Raw genomic sequence first — 26,257 nt, 5'->3', positions numbered from 1 at the left:
TTATTTCATTCATCCCCTCAAATGTAAAAATCTGTAAATATTTACGGGCTCATGCTGAAGCATACAAAACACTGGAAACTGAACTACAAGGAAAAAACAAGTTAGAATAAATAAAAGGGATTGAAACAATAATCAGAGTTAAAAAAAAGTTGATTAGAATCATGAAACTGTAATAACCTTGGCATGTGTTTGTCTGTTTGTTTGGCTTTCCTGATCATGATGCATCCTTGTTGTAATCCGAATGGCTGGGATGACATGAAAAGACTGATTGCTTTGTGAGAGATACGAGGTGTCTCTGAGGGGTCAGCACGTTGTGTCTGTCTGCGCTACAGCTTTCCTATGTTTTGTTCTGTCTGGGTTACGCACCTGGGGATCATCAGCTACTTTGCATTTGTGGTTTTTATTCAGGTGCTTAAATATGAACAGCTGCTCTGGCATGTAAATGAAACCTGACAGGCATTATCAAATATTCTCTCTGTTACAGTGCGAAGTTCATAACGAAGCTTCCGAATTTTGTTCCCCCTGTCTTTTGTTCTGCCGCCTGGCTTTATCTCGGGGTGGGAGGGGGCTGTCAATTTGAAATGTGTTGTAAGGTTCTTCAACAATAAGTTCAACAACTTCTCTTCATCGTTTATATTCACAGAGCAAAGAGCATCCAGTATATCCGAGCAGTTACACGAAAACAGGTATTTATGCCTTACTTTGAATTGCTTGTTTTGCTAATTTGTCTTGTTAGGTCTTATTTGGATAACATTGTCTTCCAGATTACCTTTATCTGTCTCGTGAGTTTCAGTCTTTCTCTGTCCTCTCCCATTGACTTCACTCATTGGGGCTTTTGCTCTCTATGAAAATGACAGTACGTTCCAACAAAAATGTAATCCTCCAGCGCCCGGAGCAACATATTTGGATAACCGTGACAACAAAGTTGCTTGGTGACAACAGGCACTCTATTATTACACACTATTTTAGGAAGCTTTTTTGTTCTTTGGAAGCAGTTGTGGTGTTTTGATCCTGTCTGTTTCTGTTTCTAGTCGCAACAGAGGCAATGACGTACAGGTATCAGTGTCCCTGATCTACTTCCAGCCCTGTTTTTGTAGTGCATTTCAAACGGTATATGGCTAACAGTGTCATCTTACATCAGATATGACCTTATGCATCTTAAATACATACACAGCAGACACTACACAATCACAACTGTATTCTACAATGCACAGGCAGATTATAGTTTATGATTTTTTACTTAACCCCCCCTGTTTGCTAAGCGTCCTTGGGTTTGTGAAAGAGGCTATATAAGTCAAAGTTATTATTATTATTTTTATTATTTAAAAGAGTGTAGAATACAGTATAAATGAATAACAAACAGTGACAGTGCTGCTTTATATGGTCTCTGTCTGTTCTAAGGGGGAAGGGGGGGCACTGATTACAAGAAAGAACTGCTTTTTCCTCTTTCTGTTCCACTCACCCTTTTTTACTGATGCCGAGTGATATTTCCTCCGACACTTTATATATATATATATATACTGTATAAATAACACCCTTACTGAACTGCCACCCCAGCAGCTCCACCTAGTGGAAGATAGCAAACATAATCAGGGCTAAAAGATGGAATGAAAAGCTGTAAAAAACAGATTTGGAGCTTTAATTTTAGCCTGTCTCCTTGGCCTTCGAAATAGTGTTGGGCAATGTATTGATATTATATCAACATAGATATGTGAGGCTAGATATCATCTTACATTTTGGATATTGTGATATGACCCAAGTGTTGTCTTACAGTAAAGTGATGTTATTTGACCAAGCTTACTATCTGTTTCATCATTTGCCTTTACGATATTGTTCCCACATTAAGGGAAATTCACTTGTCACAGCAGCTCAATGCAGCCCAACATATAACAAAAAATCCACATTAAATATAAATAGGATAGAAAAATACACAAAGATTAAAATGGGAAATAGAAAAAAATAAGAATAACAAGTAACAAAAAAAAAAACGGTTACAACTACACTTTTAAACACAGGTGGGGAGTATATATATGCAGATGAATATACAGATGGTTATGAACTGGATTTACCCACTTAGTGATTGTATCTACATTATTGGTGATTATTTATCAAAATTCTCATTATGTTAAAACAGTCCACCCTACAATACCGTTGAGATGTTGACGTTTTATGTATTTTGTAAAAAATATATTTAATATTTGATTTTCTCCATATGGCCCAGCTCTACACTGTGGCTTCCTACCAGTAAACATCAGTGTGTGTATCTGTGTTTGTTCGCTGTTCTTTACAGGGAGATTAGGTTCCGTAAGCGAGCCCAGTCTGCTGATGATGAGGACAGCATGGACCTGGCAGAGTCCCTCCAACATCTCACACTGTCCGAGTTCCTCAAAGAGTATGTGAGAGGCGGGGGTTGACCCCTGTTGGACTGTTCTAGCATCCTTATCCGTCCGGCTTAAACAAACTAACCCTAACCAGGACTTACACTGTAGCATGTACACACCAATGGACAACAAACCACAGCCGTGTCTCCTCTGGCCCTGTTGCATCTCCCCCCTATGTTTCCTCTCCTCTCCTTTTTCACATCCTTTCCTTGTTTCCTCTCATCTCTTTGTTTCCTCACCTCAACCTCAACACTTTGCATCTCCTCTACGCTCCCTTATAGCAGCAAGTTGTTATTGTCTTTTAAAATGCACCAAAAGTCTCTCAATGTTGTTTTGCATGTATCCAGCCTCAAACAGTTCCACTAATCATTTATTTTCACAGCACAGAGTGGCAGAGAATAAACACTCATTTGTTGCCACATTGACACTAACAAATTCTTTTTGTCATCAGAAATTTATTTAAATTGCTTTCTCAAACATTTATTTCACCAGAAACTACATGCTGTGCAATATCAGATGCATGGCAGGAAGGTTCAGTTGAACCTAACAACATCCCTAGTCATGAACCAGCTATATGTGTGTACTGTATATAGGACTAAACAGCACTACATTCTCTCACATGGACTCTGTGCCTGCATCTACGCTAACCCACCATATTACCTGTGTTGTCCAGTTGACTCAGCAAGAAGAAAATCAGGATGGTGTGACTTCGCCAACTAACACACGGCTGCGAACAAACTTTTCTTTAGTGTTGTAAGGTATAGAACAAATTGCACTTGACATCAATTTCCTTTTTTTCTCAGAATTGAAGAGGAGGAGTTGGATAAATACAACATCCCGACAAAGGTGGAGTCGGAGAAGTACAAAGTAATTCGCACCTTCAGTTTTCTCAAGAGCAGGATGTCCAGTACGCGCAACAAGACCAAGGTAAACCCAAGCAGTCCACGGCTCTGCTGTCACACACATCAGCAACAAAGATTGTTGAATGTAAGAAACACAACTTAAACTGTACATTCAAGCCCGCTTTACATGCAACATTAGACTCTCAGCTTTGTTTCATTGTTTAAAAATACAATTGATTTCCAATGCTCCTTAGCTGCAGGTGTGTATGTAGCACTGGCTAATTCAATATTAGTATTTATCCTTGTAGAAGTATTAAGGGTATTTCACATTAAAAAAAAAACTTTGTGAAGGTTAAGTATGCCAGTTCTAGACCCGGGTAGGGACTCTCTGGGAGACACAACCAGGAAATGTTTTTGGGAATAACTGAAGGTCAGAGTGACAGACCAAACATTGTGTCCAGCCTCTTTCCTTTTAATGATTAATCCCCAGTTGTTGAGTAAGCACGGAGACTGGAAGCCATCCCCGGCCTGCATCTGTTGTTTATGCTACACTCCATTTCCTTCTCGTGGAAATTCTTATGGTTTGGGAAAAAGGCGGAGATTTCTGCCAGGCTCAAATATCAGCTTCCATGTGGGAGAGTTTACTCTGCAAATAGAAACAGACACTGGTTTAGCGAGATATGAATTGCGGCCTGCCTTGGCTCAGAGTTCTTAGCTGTAGCTGTCACGTTTTGTCTCTGTCTGCGTAGCCATGTTTACACTTATCTCTCCGTCATGGTTTTCCAAGACGAAGGGGAAGGACAGAGAGGCCAAGGATGGGCAGCTTAATGGACATCGGTTTAACACCGGGTCCTGTTTGGGCCCCACCGTGTGTGTGGTGTGTGAGAAACCGGCATCTGGAAAAGACCTGCTGCATTGCTCCAGTAAGTAAAAGCTTAATTCTAAGGACTATTGTGGGGTTTTTTTTCAAAAAAAAAAAAAACAGGAACACTGTATAATAACCAGCATTGAGAGATGGTAAATGAAAAGTTAATTCATCTTTAGTTACTTGTTATTTTACTGTTAATAAACAATGAAATATAATAAAACATTCTAGTTATTAGTAATGCTGTAAATTAAGTTTATTGTTGCACCCATTATATAAGTAATACTATATTCAGTATTTAATAATTGTCCTTAAACACATATATATATCCCCTCCCCCCAGGTTGTACTACTATCGTCCATAAGGGCTGTAAGGAATCTGTCCCCCCATGTTTGAAGGTGAGATTTTGAATAGTTTTGAAATATTGGAATTAAAAAATGGTTTGAACTACTTATCTCTATTGGAGCCTGTCTTTGTGTCAGTTGTCTGTATGCTGTAACCAGCCTCTTTCATCTGTATCACTTAGAAACTTCAGGATAAGTATGCCGTTACCACGGTGAAAAACAGGACAGCATCCCTCCCACAGAGTAAGTTTAAAAAAATAAGGGTTAATAAACATCAGCAATTTTGCTGTCTAAGTCACCAGAAATGTAGGTGTCGAGCTCTTCACTATGTTTTCCGTACAATTTCCTGTCTGCACCATTTCATTCTGGGGGATAACTGTGGAACATTCTGTTTGCTCTGCCCACAGATTTCACAGTGAGGGACAGTCCTCCTCAGTGTGTTGTCCCCATCTCTACTTCTCTACCTGTCATGAAAGACACGGCAACCCACCTATGCCTACTCTCTGGATCTTTCCCAAACAGTGACAGGTTATAAAGCTCTCAGACTTTATGAATTGCACAACATTATTTGGGAAGATTGATCAAATTGTGTTGGTAATATTAGTAGTCTTACCCACATTTTTTTTTTTTTGTGTAACAGTCAGTTTAGTGAGAGTTCACAGAAAGAGTCTGATGTCGGGAAGGTGACCAGCCGATCAGAAGAGCTCCTGACGACTCCATTCTCCTCGACTTCCACTGACTCATCCTTCGGAGAAGGTGTGGAAAACAAAAAAAATACCCCCAAAAAACAAGTGCAGATGGGTGACCATTAGGGCTCTCAATCGATAAATATGTTTATCTGCAATTAATTGCATGAGTGTCCTAGTTACCTCAGAATTAATCACACATTTTTGCATCTGTTTTAAATGTACTTTTAAAAGGGATAGGTTTTAATGCGCATGTGGAATTTTAGACTTGACTACTCTGTTGGTAACTCCATTCACATTGCAAGTACAGGAAAAAGTGCGCTGGTTTATTAGCATTTCTTTAAACCAATCACAGTCCTCTTGGACGGCGCTGGGTGGAGCAAATAGCCTCGGGAAGGAGCTTGTTTTGTATGTTCAAAGTTTTTTTTAGTCGTGCAACAGAAAACTCAGGTCGGACAGATGAGGGACACCCGGTGGAAATTCCAGCGGCAACTAAACAATCCCGGAAATTAAACGACGTCGATATAGACTTACTTGTTATTGACGCATTCATTTTGACAGCCCTAGTTAGCGTACATGACATTATTGTCCTCATGCATTCAAACCTTCAAGGTTCAAGTCATCTTTATTGTCCCACTAGGGGAAATTTGTTTTGCAGCCAGGATTCACATGAAACAGAATACAAAAAGACATTAGCAAGAACACGGAAATGGAAATTCAGAAGAACAATGGTGCAACTGTGCACGTTGTTGTGCTTCCTGTTGTGAGAAGATGCCAACTAGGATACTTTAGAGTGTTGGAAAATCTTCCAGTAAGAAACAGAAGAACAAAATGCAAATGAGCTGCTGACTCTATATCAGGAATTCTCAAATGGGGGTGCGTGTACCTGTAGGGTTGCCTTGGAGTACTGCACGGGGTATGTGACGTTTTTGCAAAAATGCTAATTTAAAACTATGTCATGCTTAATTCCTAAAATAATTATGCCATAATAATGAATGAATTAGGTGATGGATTCTAAACATTTGAGATTTAAATGATTTTGTTTAAGAAAAGGTTGCCGGCGCTGTCTGGGACCTCTTTAGGGATCATGGGGTACTTGGCTTAAAAGAGCACAAATATTGAAACCAAGTTTGAGAAACACATGACTGTTCTAGGTATGTAAGTTACAGAACAGAAAAACGTTGAAAAACAAATGGGCTGTTTCAAATATAGCCACATAGTTATATGAAAATGGTGTACCTCTCTCTCTCTTTATAGACTGCGTGGACGCGTGCATCCACAGTGACATCTCGGCCGATGCTGTGGATTACGAGGCTGAGTCGTGGAGTCTTACTGTGGAGCACAAGTTCTGCAAGAAGCAGGACAAACGAGCTGTCAAGAGGCAGGAAGTGATCTATGGTAAGCAGATGTCAGAGTTGGAAAAGAAAATCACAGAAATGTGTCATTTTCTGACAGTGTCCGTGTTTTATTTATGAAATTGCTGTAATCACCTACAATTGTTTTATTCAGTTAGGTAACCGATTTCTGGCACGATATAATGCACACTCTTTTGACTTTTAGAACCCAACGATTCATAGTGCCATGCCATACTGCAGCACAGCCTGGATCACTAAATTAGACAATATACTCTAAGTTTGTGCTAAGATCATTGGTCAACCTGTTGTACATTCCTTTCTAACGATCCTTAAAAAGAGCATGCTCAGACTTACTAACAGCATTTTTTATGACTTCATGCAAGTTTTAAATTACGAATACCAACTTTTGCCTTCTAGCAGGCAATTTAGAGTCCCTTCTTTTAGATTCAACAGGGTCAGGCTCTTTTTTACATCAGTCTATCCTGTTGCTGAACCAAAATCAGTTTGCTTTCTATTAAGATCTGGATCCGAGGATATCATGAAACATGTTTGCCATGGCTGTTAGAATACCATATGTGTGTTATTGTTGTCTAGCTCTTTGTGTATTTTTCGTATTGAATGTCTACGCGTTGAACTTCAGAGCTGATGCAGACCGAGCTTCACCACCTACAGACGCTACACATCATGGCCGAGGTTTTCCGGCGAGGCATGAGGGAGGAAGTGCAGCTAGATACAGAAGCGGTGGAGCGGGTCTTCCCATGTCTGGACCAGCTACTTCTCTTCCACCACGCCTTCTTTGCCGCCATGAAAGAGCGGCGACACAGCTCCGCCCAGCCCCAGGGACACAGTAACTACCTCATCCAGCGAATAGGGGACGTCTTGCTTCAAGAGGTTGGCTGCTTTTTAGGGGTTACCTTTCTCTTTGGTGTAATACATGGAAACCAATGAGTGTGTGTAAATAACTGTCTGTGTTTGTATTTTTCTGCAGTTTTCAGATGAGAATAGCGAGAAAATGAAGCAGGTGTATGGAGAGTTCTGCAGTCGCCACAACGAAGCGGTCAGCTTTTTCAAAGAGCTCCAGCAGCATAACAAGAGATTTCAGAACTTTATTAAGGTACTTAACCTTCCCAGAGCAAGTGTTTATGTCAAATGTATTACTGTATTGTATATATAACTTATCTTTCTTTATCTTATTTGTACATATTACTTATCTTTTTTATCTTTACTTGTACATATTTCTTATCTTTTATATTTTACTTGTACATTTCCTTCTGGCACCGTGGGTCAGAGAGACACATCATTTTAATGGCTTTGTGTGTCTGGCACAAATTGCAGACTTGACAACAAAGTTGACTTGACTCGTAATTTCATACCAAAATAAAAGCATTACTGCTGGGCTCAGGGAGACGTATTATAACTCTTACTCTAACTCTTATAACTCTTGATGCTATTTTCTTTTCAAGCAACAAGGTAATAATTCTTTGGTGAGACGGAGGGAGATCCCAGAGTGCATTTTGCTGGTAACCCAAAGGATTACAAAGTACCCAGTGCTCTTAGAGAGGATCCTAAAATATACTCAAGGTTAGTTACCTACTGCCCCCTGGTGGTGGTACATGCTCATTTGGTCAATAAAAGCACAAAACACAATGTTTCAGTTTGACAATATTTGACTAACACAAAATATCTCATTGGGTTTTGGGGTTTTCTTTTTCCTCAGAGGAAACAGAGGAGCATGCAGACCTTTCAAAAGCACTGGTTCAGATTCGAGAGGTGATAGCAGCGGTGGATCTCAGCGTCAGCGAATACGAGCGGCAGCAGAGGTTGCAGGAAGTGTGGAACCGCATGGAGAACCGCAGCGCAGCCAAGCTGAAGAACGGCCATACGTTCCGCAAGCAGGACATGATGGGGCCGGGACAAACGCTCAAACACCAGGGCCTGCTTCTGTGGAAGACTGCCACCGGTCGACTCAAAGGTAACACGGGCGCATGTTGTTTTGTAGATGGATATGTTAATTTTGCATTGTTTTGCACATACATGTGCGTCATGTAAATAAATGACCAAGGCTGATGACATGACTGGTGTTTTTGTGCTTATCCTCACTTCCATAGATGTCTTGGCCCTCCTTCTCACAGATGCACTCATCTTCCTGCAAGAAAAAGACCAGAAGTTTACGTTTGCCACAGTGGTATGCACACAATTAATTTAAAGAGACCAATACCTAGCTGGAAGGGTATTCAGCTGTGTCTCTGTGTTATGTTGTTACACCCTATTGCCTGTTCTATTTCATCTTTGGCCATCATCACAACATGTAAAAAATAATAATATATAATTCAGCATTTTTAATGTGCTTCAGGATCAGAAGCCTCCAGTCATCGCACTGCAGAAGTTAATAGTGCGAGAAGTAGCAAACGAAGAGAGGGGGATGTTTTTGATCAGCGCATCCGCCGCCGGGCCCGAAATGTACGAGGTCCACACATCATCCAAAGAGGAACGGAACACCTGGATGAGGCTCATTAGAGAAGCTGTAGAGAGGTGTGTGTTCGTGTGTGTGTGTGTGTGTGTGTGTGTGTGTGTGTGATAAGTCTTGTAATGGTGTGTGAACTGAGAAAAAGGAGAGTAATAAGAACTACATATTCAGTTTTCACCATTTGTGAAACCTCAGTTATTGATTTCTCTGCTCAGCTGTCCGGAGGAAGAAGAAGAATACACAAGTGAATCTGAAGAGGAGAAGCGAGCTGCCGAGGCCCGGATTCAGAAGATCAATAAGTTACAAGGTATTTGTGAAACCTGTGGCATCATTTATTTGCTATCTTTTTCTTCGCTGTCTTGAATATTTTTTACCCCGGAGTTAACATTTCACAACACTTTATCTGTGAACCCGATGAACTTGTGTATCAGAGAGTCTGCTGAGCCAAGACCAGCGGATCTGCTCCAGCCTGGAGGAGAAGCTGCAGGTCTACGCAGAGCTCGCTGCTCTGAGTGGGAGGATGGACCGCTCGCTAGTCCCACCGCGCCTGCTCGTCCAGCCGCACTCCGAGGAGCTGCCCCAGGCCACCGTGTTGCTGGCTGCAGCTCTGCAAGAGGGTGAGACATTGACACAGAACTGTACCCTGCAGGAACAAACACAGACAAACAGTACACATCTGCTTGTTTTTTCACAACACAGAACAAGAAAGTGAAAAAAAAATGAGATACACTTTACTTTAACCCTTCATTTTCCATTTAAAAGCAATATATAAACATTCAAGAAATGGTTTCTAACCCACTCTTATGTAGTTATAAGCAGATATAAAGGCATTTTAAGTGATTTATTAATTCTCTTTGCGTATAGAAACAGACACAGACAAACACACAAACAAACAAGAGGCATTGACAGGGAAATCGGCAAAAAACAAAAGGGACCAGAGCTGAAGGGCTGACAGATCATTCAGAATCAAAACATTGAATGGAACAGGTACTGTATCATTCATCAGGGCAGATATGTTGGATGCAACATTGTTCCAGAACTGACCAACAGGAGAGCACTCCCAGATCGTGTGAAGAGATGTACCTTGAGCTTTTAGTGGCAGAACTTGCATAAAGGGCTGTAATTATTTTCAAGTGATGCATTTTCACAGGGGTGAGATATGTCCTGTGAAAGAAATTGTAGTAAATCTGCTGATGGTCTGGACTGCGCGATACTTCTGGAATGTTAGACCAGACATCATGCCAGTTGAGACTGATACTCAGGCCTGGGAAATAACGTACCCAGATCCTCTCAATAGGAAGGCCAAAGTGGCCAGATATCACCAAGAACTGATAAAGCCTTGATACCAAAGGTTTTTGGCTGCATAGTAAATAATGCTGATAATGTATGATGTCATATTTTCTATTAGTACAACTGTATTTTACTATTCATTCATTCCTTACTTGCGTATCCACAGGAACAGCTATAGTTTGTATAAGCCATTCCTAAAATGTTTATGTGCTGCTATGAAAAAAAAACACTGGGGGTTAAAGTCAATTGTCGTAAAGAATTAAAAGGTAATCCAAAATTATTTCCATTTTATTAAATAACTTATTGATGTTTTCTAGCTAGATGATTGGGCTGGCATGGGTAACACAATACCACTGTAGAGGAACTGGGTCTTTTAATTACACATTCAAGGGATACATATATTTATATATAGTACATGGTTTTCCCCAGTATTTTATATATTGTGTGGGTAGTTATCTTATGATAAAGGTCAGTTTCTCCATACAGTTTATTTCATTGACTATTATAAAAAATAAAAGTAAATTAAAGAGATATTCATTCTGTGGTATAAATGTATCTGGGATTTGGACCAGAGGTATGCTATTTATTATTATCTCTTCTGCAATCACATGCCTGCATGAAAAGATAAAAAGGACAAAGCCCAAACAATATAAAACATGTTATAACCACGCTGCCTCAGTCACTTTTTTCATTGGAACCCCTTGGTAACAAAATCTGGTGTTACCTCTGTTCATCCAACAGAACTCTCAGTCTGATATTTAACAGTTTTAATTGATTCAGCAGAACTCTTAGTTTTACACTTGTTGTTGTTCTTGATTCCCAGCTAAGAACCTGAAAGCAACACTGTCATCCAAGGCCTGTTTTCCATCGAGCCCCAGCCCGGACTCGGACACCGACTCTGTGTTTCCTGTCAGCCCCGCTACGCTTGTAGAGCCCCCCTCAGACTGGCTCTCAGAGGCCCTTGAGCTTCAGTCCCCACCTCTCTTGCAAAAAACAGACACAAATGACATCGACTTTAAGGTACAGCGCCGTTTCTGCTATACTAAATGTATGTAGCTCATAGCTTTTCTTTTACAACCCTGTGGTATAAATGAAGATTTTGACATTTAAGAGGCGTTAAATATTGATGGAGCAATATGATGTATATTTTTCCCCATAACTGTGGTTGTGATGGTGGAGGTCCAGCGGTATTGCAGAGGTATTATGGGTCATTATAGTCTCTTAAAGCCTGCATCTGAACCTCACTGCTTCTCAGTCCTTCGCAGCTGTGGGGCTCAAGATTGCCGACAGTTGCATTAATAATTCAGTAAAGTCTATTGGAATACCATTTCAGTCTTAATGTGTTGAATCATTGATAACCTCCATAATAAAGGAAGAAGTCCATTTAGTTCCCAAAGGTAATTTGCTATTAAAAATGCATATGGGAGACTTATTACAAGGCAACAGTTTGCTACCATTTGCAGCTTTTTGTGTCCTGTGAGGTAAATGACTCCAATAGGAAAGAATCATTTTATTATCCATTCCTGTGTTAATTTGACCCTAAACAGTGTGATATGACACCATGCAGCCTCAGGGGGGCGCAAATGTTGCATGAATGCAGCTTCACAGCCTGACTTACCATTAGCATAAAAAGGGAGGAAAAAATGTAGACTTCTTTGTGAGTAGATGCAAAATATTATTTAGAAAAATGGGATATTTAAAACCCTCCGAATCCAAACGCAGCATGGTAACCTGCATGTTGTGTGTGATGTTGTCCTTTTAACAGATTGCTCAAAGTGTCCAAAGTCTGACCCAGTTACTCTACAGTCTGCAGGTGAGTGCATTATTCAGTATACAGTACACCTGCTACTTTTGTTATGCTGCTCACAGTCCTCATCTTTATTATTATCCAATCAACAAGTCAGCCAACAGACAAACCTCTTCTGTTCTCACTGAGAACACATACATGTTATGTTAGTGTCATGCTCAGTCAAGATAAAGGCTTAAATATGCCTGCACACTCCAGCTCCAGTAAACAGAACCAACGCTGTTTGAAGCCAAAGGTAGCGAGCTCCAGGAGCCAGAATCCTACTCATCTTTTTACTGCTGAGAGACATGAGAGGGTCTTTTGTTTTACCACACACACACACACACACACACACACACACACACACACACACACACACACACACACACACACACACTGTAAAGTATAAAATGTAAATTTGTGCTTGGTTGTGTGTATGTATTTGCATGAGGGGATGCGTGTGCTCACTCTTGCCAATCTGTGTTAGTATCAAAGGTTTTGATATCAATGACATTTTTATATTCAAAGTTCTGTATTCCTTCTTGCATATGAACCTGAAAACCACAGTTCTACCAGTAGAGGCACTGCTCGTATTTATTTTCTCCATTCAAATCACCTGCTTCACCTGTTGTAAGGATGCCCATGTGGTTAGAGTAGTAGTTGAGCCTTGGCATTTCAATGAACCCATCTTTGTACCTTTGCCCTTTTTTACCTCCTAGGCCACAGTGACCATCCAGGACAGCTGCTGTGAGGTCCAGAGGCTCCTTCTCCAAGAGACTGGGCGTCCTTCCCCTCGCGGCCAGCGGCTGCACCTTCCGAGTATCCGGGGCAACACCCTACAAGAACAGGAGAAGCAGCGTAACCTGGAGAAGCGGAAGGAGGAGGTGGTGGCGGCTCAGCGGCTCCAGAACCAACTGCGCCAAGAGAAGGAGCGCTGGGAGAGGGAGTGCCAGGCCAGGGAGAGCCAGCAGGGGGAGCAGGAGAGCAGGCTGGAGGAGAGGGAAAGGCAGTGCCTCCTGGAGACGGAGAGGCTGAGGCGCGAGAGGGACGAGTTGGACGAGCAGCTGGAGGAGTACCAGCAGAGCCTGGAGCGGCTCAGAGAGGGCCAGAGAAACGTGGAGAGGGAGCGCGAGCGTCTGGAGAACCAGCAAAAGCTGCTCCAGACCTGGAAACACAGCCGGCAGAGGAGTCTGCCCACTGTGATTCCTCCTATGGTCATCCCTCTAGATGGGCTGCAGGTACGGTTGGAGCGGCGGCACACAACTGACAACTGTTTCTTCTGTCTATACATTTTAAAAAATAGCGTCTGATGTTTATTCTGAGGTATTAATCCAGGGCTCAGTAATGCTTCTAACTAAAGTTCCTGACCCTGACACAAGTGTGAGATGAAGTGTGGTGTTTATGGACTATTTCTTTGCACAAGCCATTAATGAGATGCTTTTCTCAGACAGCTCTTGGCCTGAGTTACGCCAGTTCAGTCATTTACACAGTGCAGCTCAATCCCCTCTTGATATACAACCTGCGATAATGAGAGCAATTTCAGCATCATTTGTCTTAGTGCTCCAGCAGCTCCACTCACCAATAAACATCCTAATGATTGATGATAATTAAACCGTTGAAAATAAAAGCTCCGACCAAATAATTAAAACCAGAGGCGCGCAGCCCAAGAAACCAATCAATTGCATGCAAAAGGACTTAAATTATTGACACTTTGTTTGAAAGCACTACAGTGAAATGTCCCCCGCAGCTGGAAGGCATGGAGGATAAAGGGTGCACTGTTCTCCGTGCCCTTTAAGACTCAATGTACCTCACATGCACAAGCAGCAGTGGGGAAACTAATATAGCACATGCATCTATGTGAGCCTCTGCTGGGTGTTGCTTTGTGCTGCTTTGTGCTGCTCAGTTCAGCAGGTGTGACCGTTCAAAAGACACACACGGAGAGCATTTGAATGGACAGACAAATGAGCACACTCGTGTTACAATATTCTTTCCCTCCCTCATTAATTTAAACACCACCGTGGGCATTTTACAGGCTGGATTTTTTTTGCGGACTTATTTATTTCCATTCATCTATTTTAGTCAGTGTGGAGGCTGCATTGAGAACAGTGGACTGACAAAAGCGTGTGGGGGCAGTGGAGGTCCTAATGTTTTCCACTGCTAATGTTTTAGCCAGAGGCGGTAGTTCATAGGGTCAGAGACTGATCGAGTGACGCGCGCACACACAAACACACCAGCTCTCAGGTGGTTTCTAATTAACTGTGCTGCTTTGGCTCTGTAGAGGACAGGCTGTGATGTGAAGATGGGACAGGAAAGAGGGCGTAGTAGGAGACGACAGGAGGAAAGGCTGCACCAGGGATACCTTTCAAGTGACTCACTGTTTATACTGTAGCTCTAGTTGTATCTAGTAGAGGTGTGAATTGGTCTCAGCATTCGAATAGATTACGGTTATACACACTGCTCTTAAAAAAGACACTTCCTGAATGTAGTGAGTTTGAAAACAGCAGACAACACAAAGACAAAAGGCACAAAAAAAAGAAGAAGCAGCGACCGGAAAATCAGCAAGCAACATCAGTAGGCGAGAATCGATCATGGTCTGTCACGCATCGATGCAGAATAGTCCATTTCAGCATTGCGATGCATTGATGCAGTGATTCATTTCATCACCCCTTACTACGTATCTAGTCATGCATTTTTTTGTTGTTGTTCTATTTAACCAGGGTTTGAGTTATCCATCTCTGAGAGGTTTTCCTCAATGCCAACACAATGATGATTTGTTTGTGGTGCTCAAAGAAGTGACATTTAGAAAGATTCTGCAGCAGAATGGCTTTTCAGAAATAGCATCTCCATTACGGAGGACAATCCACAGAACACACAGGTATGGTAACCGCTTCAAACCAAATAAATAGTCCACACAAAAACGCTTCACCATGAAGTCTGCATATTAACCAGACTTAGTAAGTTTACAACACTGTGAGCATCACAGAAGAGAATGATTCTCTTCACATCCATTATATTGGGGGGGGGGGGGGCGGGGCTGAAATCTTAGAGATTCATATCTAAAAACCTGTGCAAATGAAATCAAAGTTATCTCTATTATATCAGATACCACTTGAGGTGAGTGGCAAAATTGATTTTGGTTGAGTCAGCCTAGTGATTCTTTTTAATTACAGTTCCTGAGAAATTGATCTCCAGATCTATTAACTATTTAAGTCTGTTAACAAAGCCTATCCTAGGTTTTTCACGTTGAATTATAAAATGTATTTCCTTATCTCTAATGCAAATGCATCAGTGCATTGTTATATGGTTTCATAGGTGTAGAAACTATCCAATCATCACCGTCCATTCTTGCCTAAGAAGCTCGCGCCTGGATAGATCACCTGGTTGAGCATGCGCCCAATGTATTAAGGCCCAGTCCGAGACACAGCAGCCCACGGTTGGATTCCGACCTGCGGCACTTTCCTGCATGTCATTCCCCTTCTCTCTCCCCTTTCACATCTTTGGCCGTCAAGATAATAAAGCCCTAAAATGCCCAAAGAATTATCTAGAAAAACAAGAAGCGCTCGCTTAGGCAAGAATCTCTTTCTGAATGTCTGTCACAGTGTTCTTGACTTTCACTTTTCAGCTCTGTTGTTGAACTGGACCATGACATTTGCTCTCTCTCCCCCAGGACTCGACACCAAGTCAGTCCAGAGACCACGCCGGTAACGGCTCCGTGTTTGTGAATGAGGCAGCTTTTGCCGGCACCAGCGTCAACAATCGCGACGCCCACCATAAAAGAAATGACTCCAACGCGCACAATTGTCTCAACACCCTGCTGGCAAGATCCAACAGCAGACATGGCTCCATTGCTAAGGCTCCCCACCATCCACACTCGCACTCCCAGGGGTGGATGATGGGGACAGGATACCTGTGTAGCCCTGCAGGGAGGCTGGGGCTGCAGCAAACAGCCACTGGTAAGTAAGTAAAATTTAGGGTTTTACAATCTGTCATAGAGAGAAGGTTTAAAGCAAAACACAAATCAAGTGGTTTCTAGGGGCTTTTGAGGACTCATAATACTGTATTTTGTTGTCTTCTAGCACTATAATACATGCAATGTGGAATGATTTCATCTTTGTGTATCTGAATAAAACGTCCCTAATAAATGGAAGGAGGAATTAATGTAATTTAATGACTTTAACCACATTGCCCATTGTAAAGTTATTTCATGAATGAAATAGACATACCTGAGGGCCAATTCGGGGTGGGGTTTATATCATTTAAAATCCCATAAGTGTCTCCATCTGTTGGAATTCTGAACGAGTGTGACTCAGGTTTTGCACGTCTTCTTTCACTTTCTCTTTTAGCTTTTAGTTCTTTAAAGCTTTAGTGTGTAATTTTTTGATATTAATGAACGTCAGTTACATTCAAGCCATTGCTGAATAAGTTGATACAAAGCTAATTAAGACTACCAGGTCCACAAAACTCTCTGTTTTTCTATTTATGGCTATGTTCGGAAGATTGTGTCATCCGGCTACTTTTGCGTGCAGAAACTCAAGTGATTCTCAAGATAATTACCTCTTCTGAAGAGACATGGGGGGGGGGGGGGGGGTCATGGATGGCTTGTAACATGTTGACGCAGCAACAGTTTTCATGACATAACTTAGAATTCCTCATGGGGGCGACAGAAACTAGGCTCTATAGCTTTCAATTTCTTATTTTCTGTGATCACAGTATCAGCCATAACTACACCTCTGAAACGAAATTTAAATAAAATTAGGCCTATAAAAAGAGGTCTCCTACCTGCATACTCCCTAACACAGGCATTTCAGGTGTCACGCCAAAATCTTTGACCCATCCGATTGTGTGCTCTGTGGCGCCGCCTACCTGCCGTAAGTCATTTTGTGACTTTGTCGGAAAATCGGACCGGGCAAAGGCATTAATAAAAACTGTATAAAAAATAGCCTTCTTTTCAGTGTTAGTCTTGTTGGCTATTTCAGGTAATTTATTTTATTTTGTGAAGAACTTAGATTTATCTTTTGACCCTTTCAAGGATTCTCCGGCCCCAGGTTTGGAAACACGGAAATAAGAACAAAGAAAATTAGCAAATTATTAAAGATATAGACAATATTTTTTACTTGAAAAAAAACTCAATCGATTATCACAATTGTATTATAACGAATCGATTGATTGACTAATTGTTGCCGCTCTGCTGTAGACACAATAACTTTTAGAGCAATGAAAGGTAGAAACTAAATGAGCTGATTTTATTATTGAGCATATAACTACATTCATTTACATATTGATGAGGAAGGACTGATTTTTTAAAGTGTTTTCTTTGCTTTCAAATACCATCTGTGAAGGGAAGTAAGTTGGCATGGAAAAGTCCATTCATGCATCAAGTAGCTCAATTACAAATTTTTCATTACGGGTCATGTTTAATATCCTGGATTGTAGTGCTATGGCTGTGATGTGACACAGCTCTGGTATTGGACAGCGGTGGGCCGTTATCATTCTGTCTCTGCTGCTCAACATAAATGAGAAATCTGCTTGCTGTGAGAATGTAAACATATCCTCCACCTCATGTATGTGAGAGCGTACTGTACACACACGCTCTATCTCTGGTGAGGCTTTTTCTGTCCTTCTGCTGAGTTAATCAGTGACTCCTGACAAAGAAACTGCCCCAGCACCTCCACCTGCACAGAAGCAGCGAGCAGGGGGGCCCTCACCAGCCAGAGGAGAAGAAAATCAATGGTTCCTCTATCTATCGACTGGCAGGGCAGACAACAGCATGTGAATCACAGTTCACAGGCGATGGCGGACTGATTGGGACATCGATCGAAAAGAAAAAAATCTTTAGAAAACTCATTACAGCATGACTTTTCATAGCACCAGGAGAAGGGAGGGAGGCGCGAGAAGGAAAATGAAAGATGCAGACATGCATTAATCTGCGTTTCATTCGCAAGCTGTCAGCTACATATTCACGTTTGCCGTCCCTGTTCCTAATCCATTCATGAACACGGTTATTCTAATATTCACGGCAGGCGGGGGGAAATTACAGGTCACCTGTCTTGTTCCTCAGCCCTTGGAAGAAGTGGGGTCACGTGCAGCTGATGGAGAGTTTCTGGTATTGTTTACCAGGTATTTGAGGCAGCACAATATGTTCCTCATTGATCAGCTTATTAACCTTTCCTCGTTATTGAGCATACACAAGCCCCAATGAAACCTGAGTCACTTGCCAACAAGCCTGGTGTGAATACTTTGCTGCAACCTACAACGCAGGGTGCGTTCCAGCTGACATTTACCCACAATGCATTCCTTAGTGAATCCCAAGAGGGCCTGCGATGAAATAACTCTTAGACACTGAGTAATGTTACGCCCCATCAGACTTATACCTCTATAAGGAGTCATTTTAGTACTTTATGTGCAGATTTTAGGACCTCCTCATACTGAATCACACGCTGCCTGGTATGTGGAGGAACCTGGTATCTCTTTTCTATCATGTGAAAGAAAAGAAAATCTCTTTCAAATGCAAATTCTCCATTGTGCTGTCAGTCACATGAATCAAAACTTGAGCTCAATTCTCATCCTTACCTGAGCATGTGAAGATTTCTCACCATGCACGCAATGCATTTAATTGCACACCCTTTTTTGTTCAGTAGACTTCCATAATTTGTTCCTGCACAATGTAATCTAGGGGAACCAGTTGAATGGAATTTCGTCTGATGAGTCGTGTCGGGTTTGTGTCTCTCACCTTTTCACACAAAGGATGAGAGCATGGTGAGTTGGCTGATAAGAAAAGAGAGATGAAACTGCGGCTCTTTAAAGTACGTGGACGGATTCACACCTTTAAACACACCGTAAAATATGCGGCATGATGCATAAACCTGATCTGTGACTTTCTAACAAAGCATTCGGCTGCACCGCAATAGTTAAATGATACTAATGATCATTCTGCTTAATACTGACGTTGCGATTAGAATAGAAGGAAATAGAACTGTTGTTGTTCCTCCAGAGGGTTAATCGTTGATCAAATTTGATGGAATCTCCCTGCGAGGGGATATTTTAGTGCTGTATTTACATTACATTGATTGCATATGGCACAAAGACCATTGACTGATATCTTTTTGTTTGTTTTTTAGTTTTGTACTAACTGTGTCCTGTAGCGTTTTCCAGATGGCTTCAAATTTAAAGTGGAGGTATCATAGACAAACTTTTCCCGTATGCAGCAGTGATTTACATAACATCTAATGATGTTGGCAAACCACAATTTTCCAGATTCTAACAACCTGAGCCAACTCGTACAGTAGTACTAGACTGAGATTTTTCAAAAGCTTCTGCAGCCCTAACACACTGATATTTTTTGCTGCATCCTTTAAATAGCACACATTTGCTGTCTGCGTTATGTCTACATTAATAATGCTAGAATCATATTACGTCATGGACAAAGAAGTTATTGAGTGTTTAATATCATCTGGCTGCACACTGATGATCTCATCTATCAGAGGTGCGGCCTATATGGTGGCTAACAGAGCTACTCTAACAGACTCCTATATAATTAATCAAACAGAGACACTTTCCTTCAGGGACACAATGAGGCGATTTATAGTTCACGCCATCTGTTACCATGACAGCACACCTGCCCAAATGCTAGACAGCACCCACCATCCGCACACAAATGTAAGAGCACACAAATTCTCAACTAGATTCCCCCCGATTAAAAAAAAAAACAAAACAAAAAAAACCTTCTCTTTCAGATCTCTTTTAATTAGATAATAATAATGCTATTGATCCTTTGAAGAGATCTACCTGAATGCCGGAGATGTAATATCTCACTCAAAGACACTTCAGCAGGCCATATGTCTGCCAACTCAATGGTTTGAGTCCTTGTTATCTGCTTGAAGGCTGCTCTCACAAAGATATTTCCATATCCTTCCTCGTTTCCTCATCTCTTCTTGTTAACCGCCAAGCATGAGGAGGCGGGTGTCATCGAAACCCAACCACAACAATGGATTATTTTGCTAATGATAAAAGTGACACCTAAGTAGAAGAGGCGATGATATATAGCGTGAAAATGTCTGTTTTCATTCTCAGTCTCATGCTCCGGCACAGGAGGTTGAGCTACAGCCGCTGTGGTTGATCTATATGCAGTTAGGGATTAGATGAGTGGGCCAAACAATTAGACTGAGCTCATTAAACAAGTGGTACATGGCCCCATCCTGGTGATTATTTATCTGTGGTTAGTAAATGATTGATTTGGCCAATGCATTATCAGCATCTGTAGCTGCATTTCTTCTACATACTAGAGTGTAATGATAGTTTTTTTCCGCTCTCAGATCTTGACAGTCACAGCTACATCGGCGAGACCTGGTCGTCAACAGCAAGTGGAGTAAACCCCTATCCGGTGCTCCCACATCCCTGTGACCCTCAGCTGGACCTCAGTGCACTGGTTTCCTTGGAGACTGACAGCGGAGGGGAGGAGGGCAGTGAGGAAACCATTGTGTACCTCTGAATGTTGATACATTTCAGACTCTAAACAGCCAACCCAGCACTTGGAAAAAAAACATTCATGAAGCATCAGAATTGGATCCAGGGTTTGCTTCAGAAAGCATTTCTCTCTATAACAGTTTTTTGTTATGTTTTTCTTTTCTATATTTGAAAGATCTTTTGTGGTATTTTTGTAATTGTAATTTTACTGGAAATACAGAGAGACACAGAGATAAAGAAGGTTGTTTCAGACTCAATCTCACGTGTCATGCACCTTAGCTTGAGGCACCACTGGGTGTCCTCTTTAGTGTGTGTGTGTTTGTGTGCGTGCGTGCGTGTGTGTGTGCGTGCATGTTTGTGCGTACGTGTGTGTGCGTGTAGTCTTCATTGACTGGGTCCCTGCAGCTACTCCTTCTTCTCTTTTCCCGTCATTACTTCTTACTGACCCTCCCTTAGTGCCTTTCTCAGGTTACTCACATCTTGTCTCTGAATGCCATATTTGTTCAATTTACGACAAAAGAGGAGAAAAAGCGTGTACCCAGTAGAAGCTGGCTGTTTCTCTCTAGCGGGTGATTGTCTTGCCATGGAGCAAACTGCCCCTCTTTCATTTCTCAGACAGGCTCTGTTAATGTACATAACCCGAAGCACAGAGTTGAAACATGAGGTGCGACAGCATCAGTCATGCTTTTTTTAGACCACTGCCTATAGCCATCATTAATTTCTTTTTATTTATAGCGTGTCTATCTTGTTAAGAAAAGTAAGAATAGATGTGGTTTGAAGGGAGCATCTGTGCTGATACATCAGTTTTATCATTGTGTAGACATTCAACCGCAAAAGCCTGAGAAAACACAACTCTTGCTGTAAAAAGGGAAAGGTTGTGGTGATTGAAGATAGGCAGAAGGAAAATGTGTTTGTTCATAGTATTTTAAGCCCTAATGCAAATTATTTTCCAATTGTCATCACACATTTCTGACTACGTTTTTATTTCTTTCGGTGTTATTCTTTTTGCCACAGAAGCAGTATAGCTGTAGGAAAGGTAATGCTGGTCAGTCAGTTTACTACTTTGGTTCATTGCCATGAAATTTTGTGCAGACATTCACGGTCCTCTAATGATTTTAGCGATTCCAATAACTTTGGTGAGCCCTAAACTTTTCATATAGCACCATCTTAAAGTCAAACCTTTAAATAATCTAAAACTTTGGTTCATGGCCAAATAAACACTAATAACAATTGCATCAGACTCAGCTCTACTTTGTGCTTAATGCCAATTAGCAAATGTTACCATGCTAACAGTCTAAAAGTAAGATGGTAAACATTATACATGCTTTAAAAAAAAATCGTGTTAGCATTGACATTGCGTGCATGTTAGTTATTAGCATTCAACCCAAAGCACAACTGTGCCTCAGTACAGCGTCACAGAGCTGCACCCATGACTGTAGACCCCTAATCTATTGTTGTTGTTTTTCTGTCATTACTTTACAAAACTACCATCTTTGCTTTATACAAGCTGTAACGGGTGGAAAATGTCCTGAAATTCTTTGCAAGCATCAAGAACAATTGGAAAGTTGCCTTATTGATATTGTCATGCTAAACTATTACACTTGAATATATTTACATATTATCTCTCATTGGCATTTGTACCTGTGCCAATGCTTTAGGTGTCTCTTGATGTTTTTACACACATTATAAAAGATGAAATGGATTGAATTACTGTTGGAGTTTCTAAATGGGACAATAATACAGTGGCAGTATTTTTGATGGGATCTCAGTAGCATGTATATACAGTATGTTTGTGCATTTAATAATTTATTACAGTAGAAAAGAGTTTTACAGTGCTTTGTGAAGAGTTGTATTGTACTGTACATAGAAGTGTAGCTGTGTAAACAGGTATGTTTTAATGCATCCTTGTTGTGTACTCAGATATGACCATGTGGATAAAATTACTTTTATTGAACTTGAAACAATGCTCTGTTTTTCCTTATGATATAAATGGGGCTTAGTGAATGTGTCAATACAACAAAAAAGCAGACTGGTTGAAACGCAAACACAATGTTTAGCTCGGGTACAAGTATCACTTCAGTTTTATAGCCCTGGTCTGAATGGGAAGCATCTCTCCAACAGTGTAAACAGATGTTCAGTTGCCAGCAGTGGCAGGTGGTAGACCAGGTGCATGAATATCAATTTCCTGTCGGACTGCACCTCTGAATTGAAATCACAAAAGCCACATCACCATTGAATGAACGCAATATTGTTGTCACCACATTTGCGGGTCATTGCATTCTTTAAAATGTCTTATTCCACCCACAAGACCTTTGTGAGTTTAAAGATTGGCACCAGTCATAGCCTATATCTCAAATGAAGGCTAAAAATAAAAACGTATATACCTCAATATGGGCTTCCTGGCTTTCCATGACAGCAACAATGTATATCATATGCTCCACCTGTATCTCTGTGGCTCTTTATCTTTTTGACAGAAGAGCAGATGCCTGAGATCAACAGGGTCCCTGCTCTACACCCAGTATGCTCTTATTATTTCACAGAGATTCTGCATAAAAACGCCCACTCCATTTCTTGTCAGCCTCAATTCTCAGTCTGTTTTCTAGTTTATTATATGATGCCTTATTAAGTGGGGGGAAATCGGAGTGCAATTCGTGCTTTAATTACCATTTATTGTTTTTATCATTTAAATAAAACTTGATTAGACGTTATTCCTTTTTAATCCGCTCACCCCAACTTTAGTCTAACGTCCCTGACACACTAACCATTTAATTCATTTTGGACAACCTGACATGCTCGGTCGGAGAGTGGGCACTGTCGGCAGTCAGACTCAAATGACCAATCTGATTGTTGGAGTGCTAACCCAGAAATGATGAGCGTGACTAGAGTCTCTCAAAACCTGACGAAAATCATTTAAACTGACCTTTGTCGATATGAAATTGAAGACAAAGTCAGCAACTGCGTGGCCTATTTCTTGCTTAAAATGTTTTCAGAAACAGGTTTTGGAGTACCATTTTAGTAAAATGTGAGATTGTATTCTGAACAAGCCTCCATGGCAGTCTGGCTTGGAATTTCCAGGTGAAACCATACCCACGTGACGCGTTCGTCCAAACAGCTTCCATTGGCAGTCTGCATCGCTTCCGTGTGTTCCGAGGCACTTTTTTAGGCCAACGCGGGGAGGCAGTCCATCCAATGGGTTACTGTGTCAGTGCCATAATGAATAAGGTAGAGTTAATGAGAGCAGATGTGTAAAATCCGTTCTTACTAGTACAAGCAGATGTCATTTGGATAGAATGCATCTTCTGAATATCTTTCTCTTTTAATAACTGACAATCAGGCCAGCAACATGTTCCAACGTTTTTGATGTCTTTGAAAAACTTCTGTCTATTATGTATATTTCTTGGGGATTCAAACATTCATATTGATAATTTATTTAATTATAATTGATTTTCCGAGCCTCGACAGCAATCTGACATCACCATCTCATTCAGATTACTGCTGATATAGTTATTACTCTGCACCTGCAATCTGTTTCATTTAAATTATGCAAACAAACATTGTACAGGTTCTCAAATTTTGTTCAGACTTTCTTGTTTACTTTCTTGTGACTTCTTCTTTGTATCTTAAAGTATTGATTATAAAATACTCAAGCCCCAAAATACATCTCTGATCTCCTTTGGTTTTACTAATCCTCTAGGTCTCTTAGGTCATCTAGGACTGCTTCGCTTCTAAGGGTTAAAACGAAATATAGTGAAGCAGTCCCGCACCACAAATCTGGAACAAGCTTCTAGGAGATTTAATTCTAACCACTTCTAAATCAATGTTTTTCTGTTTACCACTGCTTTATTACATTTGCGGCTATTTGTGCACTGTAACCACACTATAGCTTTAATTCAGTTGTCTAATATTCTATTATCCATTATTTTATATGGATATTTACTTTCTTCTTTATGTTTTAATGTATTTCCATAACTTATTTGAGCACTTGGTTAACCATTATGCTCATTATTCTTGCTGTTAAAATGAAGATTACGCTCTCGTCCATAACCTCTTTTTAAGCCCTAACCTTATCACTTTTTAAACACTGTGTGTCCGTCAGTGAGCAGCAGGTCATGATTTTATGGACAAAATTAGTCCATAATCATAATTTTCTTGTGCTGCTTGAAGATAACCTGTCAAAGGCACCAAACAGCTGTTTGAAGAGGTAATGTTTGTGTTTGTGTATGACAAAAAAAGAGATGACAGAGTGATGTGGAAAGATGGGAAGAGCCTATTTTACTATAGCCCAAGCTTTTCTTGTATGCATGCCACAGAGTTTGTTTATGTATATAGGCTGTGTTTTGTGTGTGATAGGTGGTATTTTACACACATGTGCTCGTACTAAGATGTAAATGGATATTTCTAGTTCCGTTGAAGTTCTCTGATCCCTGAAACCATCACAAAGGCGTTTCATTTCCTAATAACTTTACAAAGTACTGATTAAGATCTATTTCCAGTCTGTCAACGGTGGAGCCCAATGTGTCACCTTTATGTCAAGTTTTCTTTCAGTAAACCTCACACGCCCTGCATTGTAATTGAAATAGTGTTAAATACTTGGTAGCTCTTTAGTGAGTCTCTCCCTCAGCTTCAGTCTGTGTGGATTCAATAATCAGACGTAACTCCTTCTTCATTACACAGTAAAGAAACCCCAGCACTGTATGTGGCCTTTGCTTGTCTCCCTAGTTGTTTTTTAATGACCCCTGTGGAAGGTAACCAATAACGCCAAAAGGAAAAACCGATTCAGGGGAAACATTATCGCTGAGTCATCTGCCAGAGTGAAACACACATTGCTTAAGCCTTTCCCAAGGGGAAGTGTAATGATTTCTGTAGGCGCACAGAATAAACCTGCCCGGCCCAAATAAATAACAGCCATTAAAGCATATCCCAGTGAGGAATGCTTTTATGAGAAACCTGAACAATCTACAGCATACAGTATATACAGGTTATTAGATTTCTCTCGGGGTGAAATATAGTGACAGGCTATACTCAATATATACAGTATATACAGACTGCTCATAACTGCAGCTAGAGGAGAAAATCTATGATGACTGTAACAACTTACTGTACATTTTTGGACTTTCAATGCTCTCTATTAGTAAATTTGGTGGAACTAAATTTGCCAAATTTAACTATCTTTATAACATGTCTGTGCAGTCTAAGCACTCTTTGCAAAGTGTTACTTTAGAAAAGAATTTTCAAGAGACACATCCTCTGATCTTTTGACCCTGGATTTAATTGGTCTCACTCGTCGCGTCCCTTTAAAGTCACAGTCATTTCCTGCAGCTGTGTCAATGCCAAGTGCAATGCTGTTTACCCCAAAATAAATGCTAATTACAGAATTTTGACATTTGACAGCTTCAATGTCACAGCCACAAAACAATGGTATGCAGGTCAGATACTTGGAGGCTGAAGATGGCCAAAGAATGAATATCTTTTTCAGTAATAGGCTACATAAAATGGTTATATAAGGATTTATTAACCTTGATGGTTAACTTTGGTTGATGCAAACCATCCATGTTTGTTTCCTTTCAAGCATTTCCATATTATGTAAAACCAAGTTAAATATATATCAGAGCTTCGGGAAAAGAACCTCCATTGGTTGGTCAGAGTTACGACTTGGATGTTGTTTTTTTAAGTTGGAAAATGGCAAATAAGTTCCTTCCATGTGGCGTGAACACAACATTAAAAGGCTTGCCAACATTGTTATTACGGGATTGTTTTGCAAATTTCCAGTTGCCTATA

General features: G+C 40.8%; 1 protein-coding gene across 1 annotated transcript; it reads left to right on the top strand.

Annotated features, from left to right (window-relative positions):
* The first annotated feature begins 3,009 nt into the window (after positions 1-3,009).
* Positions 3,010-21,231, top strand: arhgef28a (Rho guanine nucleotide exchange factor (GEF) 28a). Its single transcript, XM_034895583.1, has 21 exons — positions 3,010-3,082; positions 3,185-3,308; positions 4,011-4,146; positions 4,431-4,486; positions 4,615-4,675; positions 4,840-4,960; positions 5,073-5,188; positions 6,376-6,516; positions 7,114-7,364; positions 7,462-7,587; positions 7,937-8,054; positions 8,191-8,445; positions 8,582-8,658; positions 8,827-9,005; positions 9,156-9,247; positions 9,372-9,557; positions 11,054-11,250; positions 11,996-12,043; positions 12,736-13,254; positions 15,684-15,969; positions 20,329-21,231. Exons 2-21 carry the CDS (start codon positions 3,282-3,284, stop codon positions 20,502-20,504), a joined length of 3,168 nt encoding a protein of 1,055 aa, XP_034751474.1. The 5' UTR covers positions 3,010-3,082; positions 3,185-3,281; the 3' UTR covers positions 20,505-21,231.
* The last annotated feature ends 5,026 nt before the right edge of the window (positions 21,232-26,257 follow it).

The sequence above is a fragment of the Etheostoma cragini genome, chromosome 16 (assembly GCF_013103735.1).
Source record: "Etheostoma cragini isolate CJK2018 chromosome 16, CSU_Ecrag_1.0, whole genome shotgun sequence".
Lineage (NCBI taxonomy): Eukaryota > Metazoa > Chordata > Actinopteri > Perciformes > Percidae > Etheostoma > Etheostoma cragini.
The sequence above is the reverse complement of the archived record's forward strand: the minus strand, read 5'-3'. Positions and strand labels throughout refer to the sequence as shown.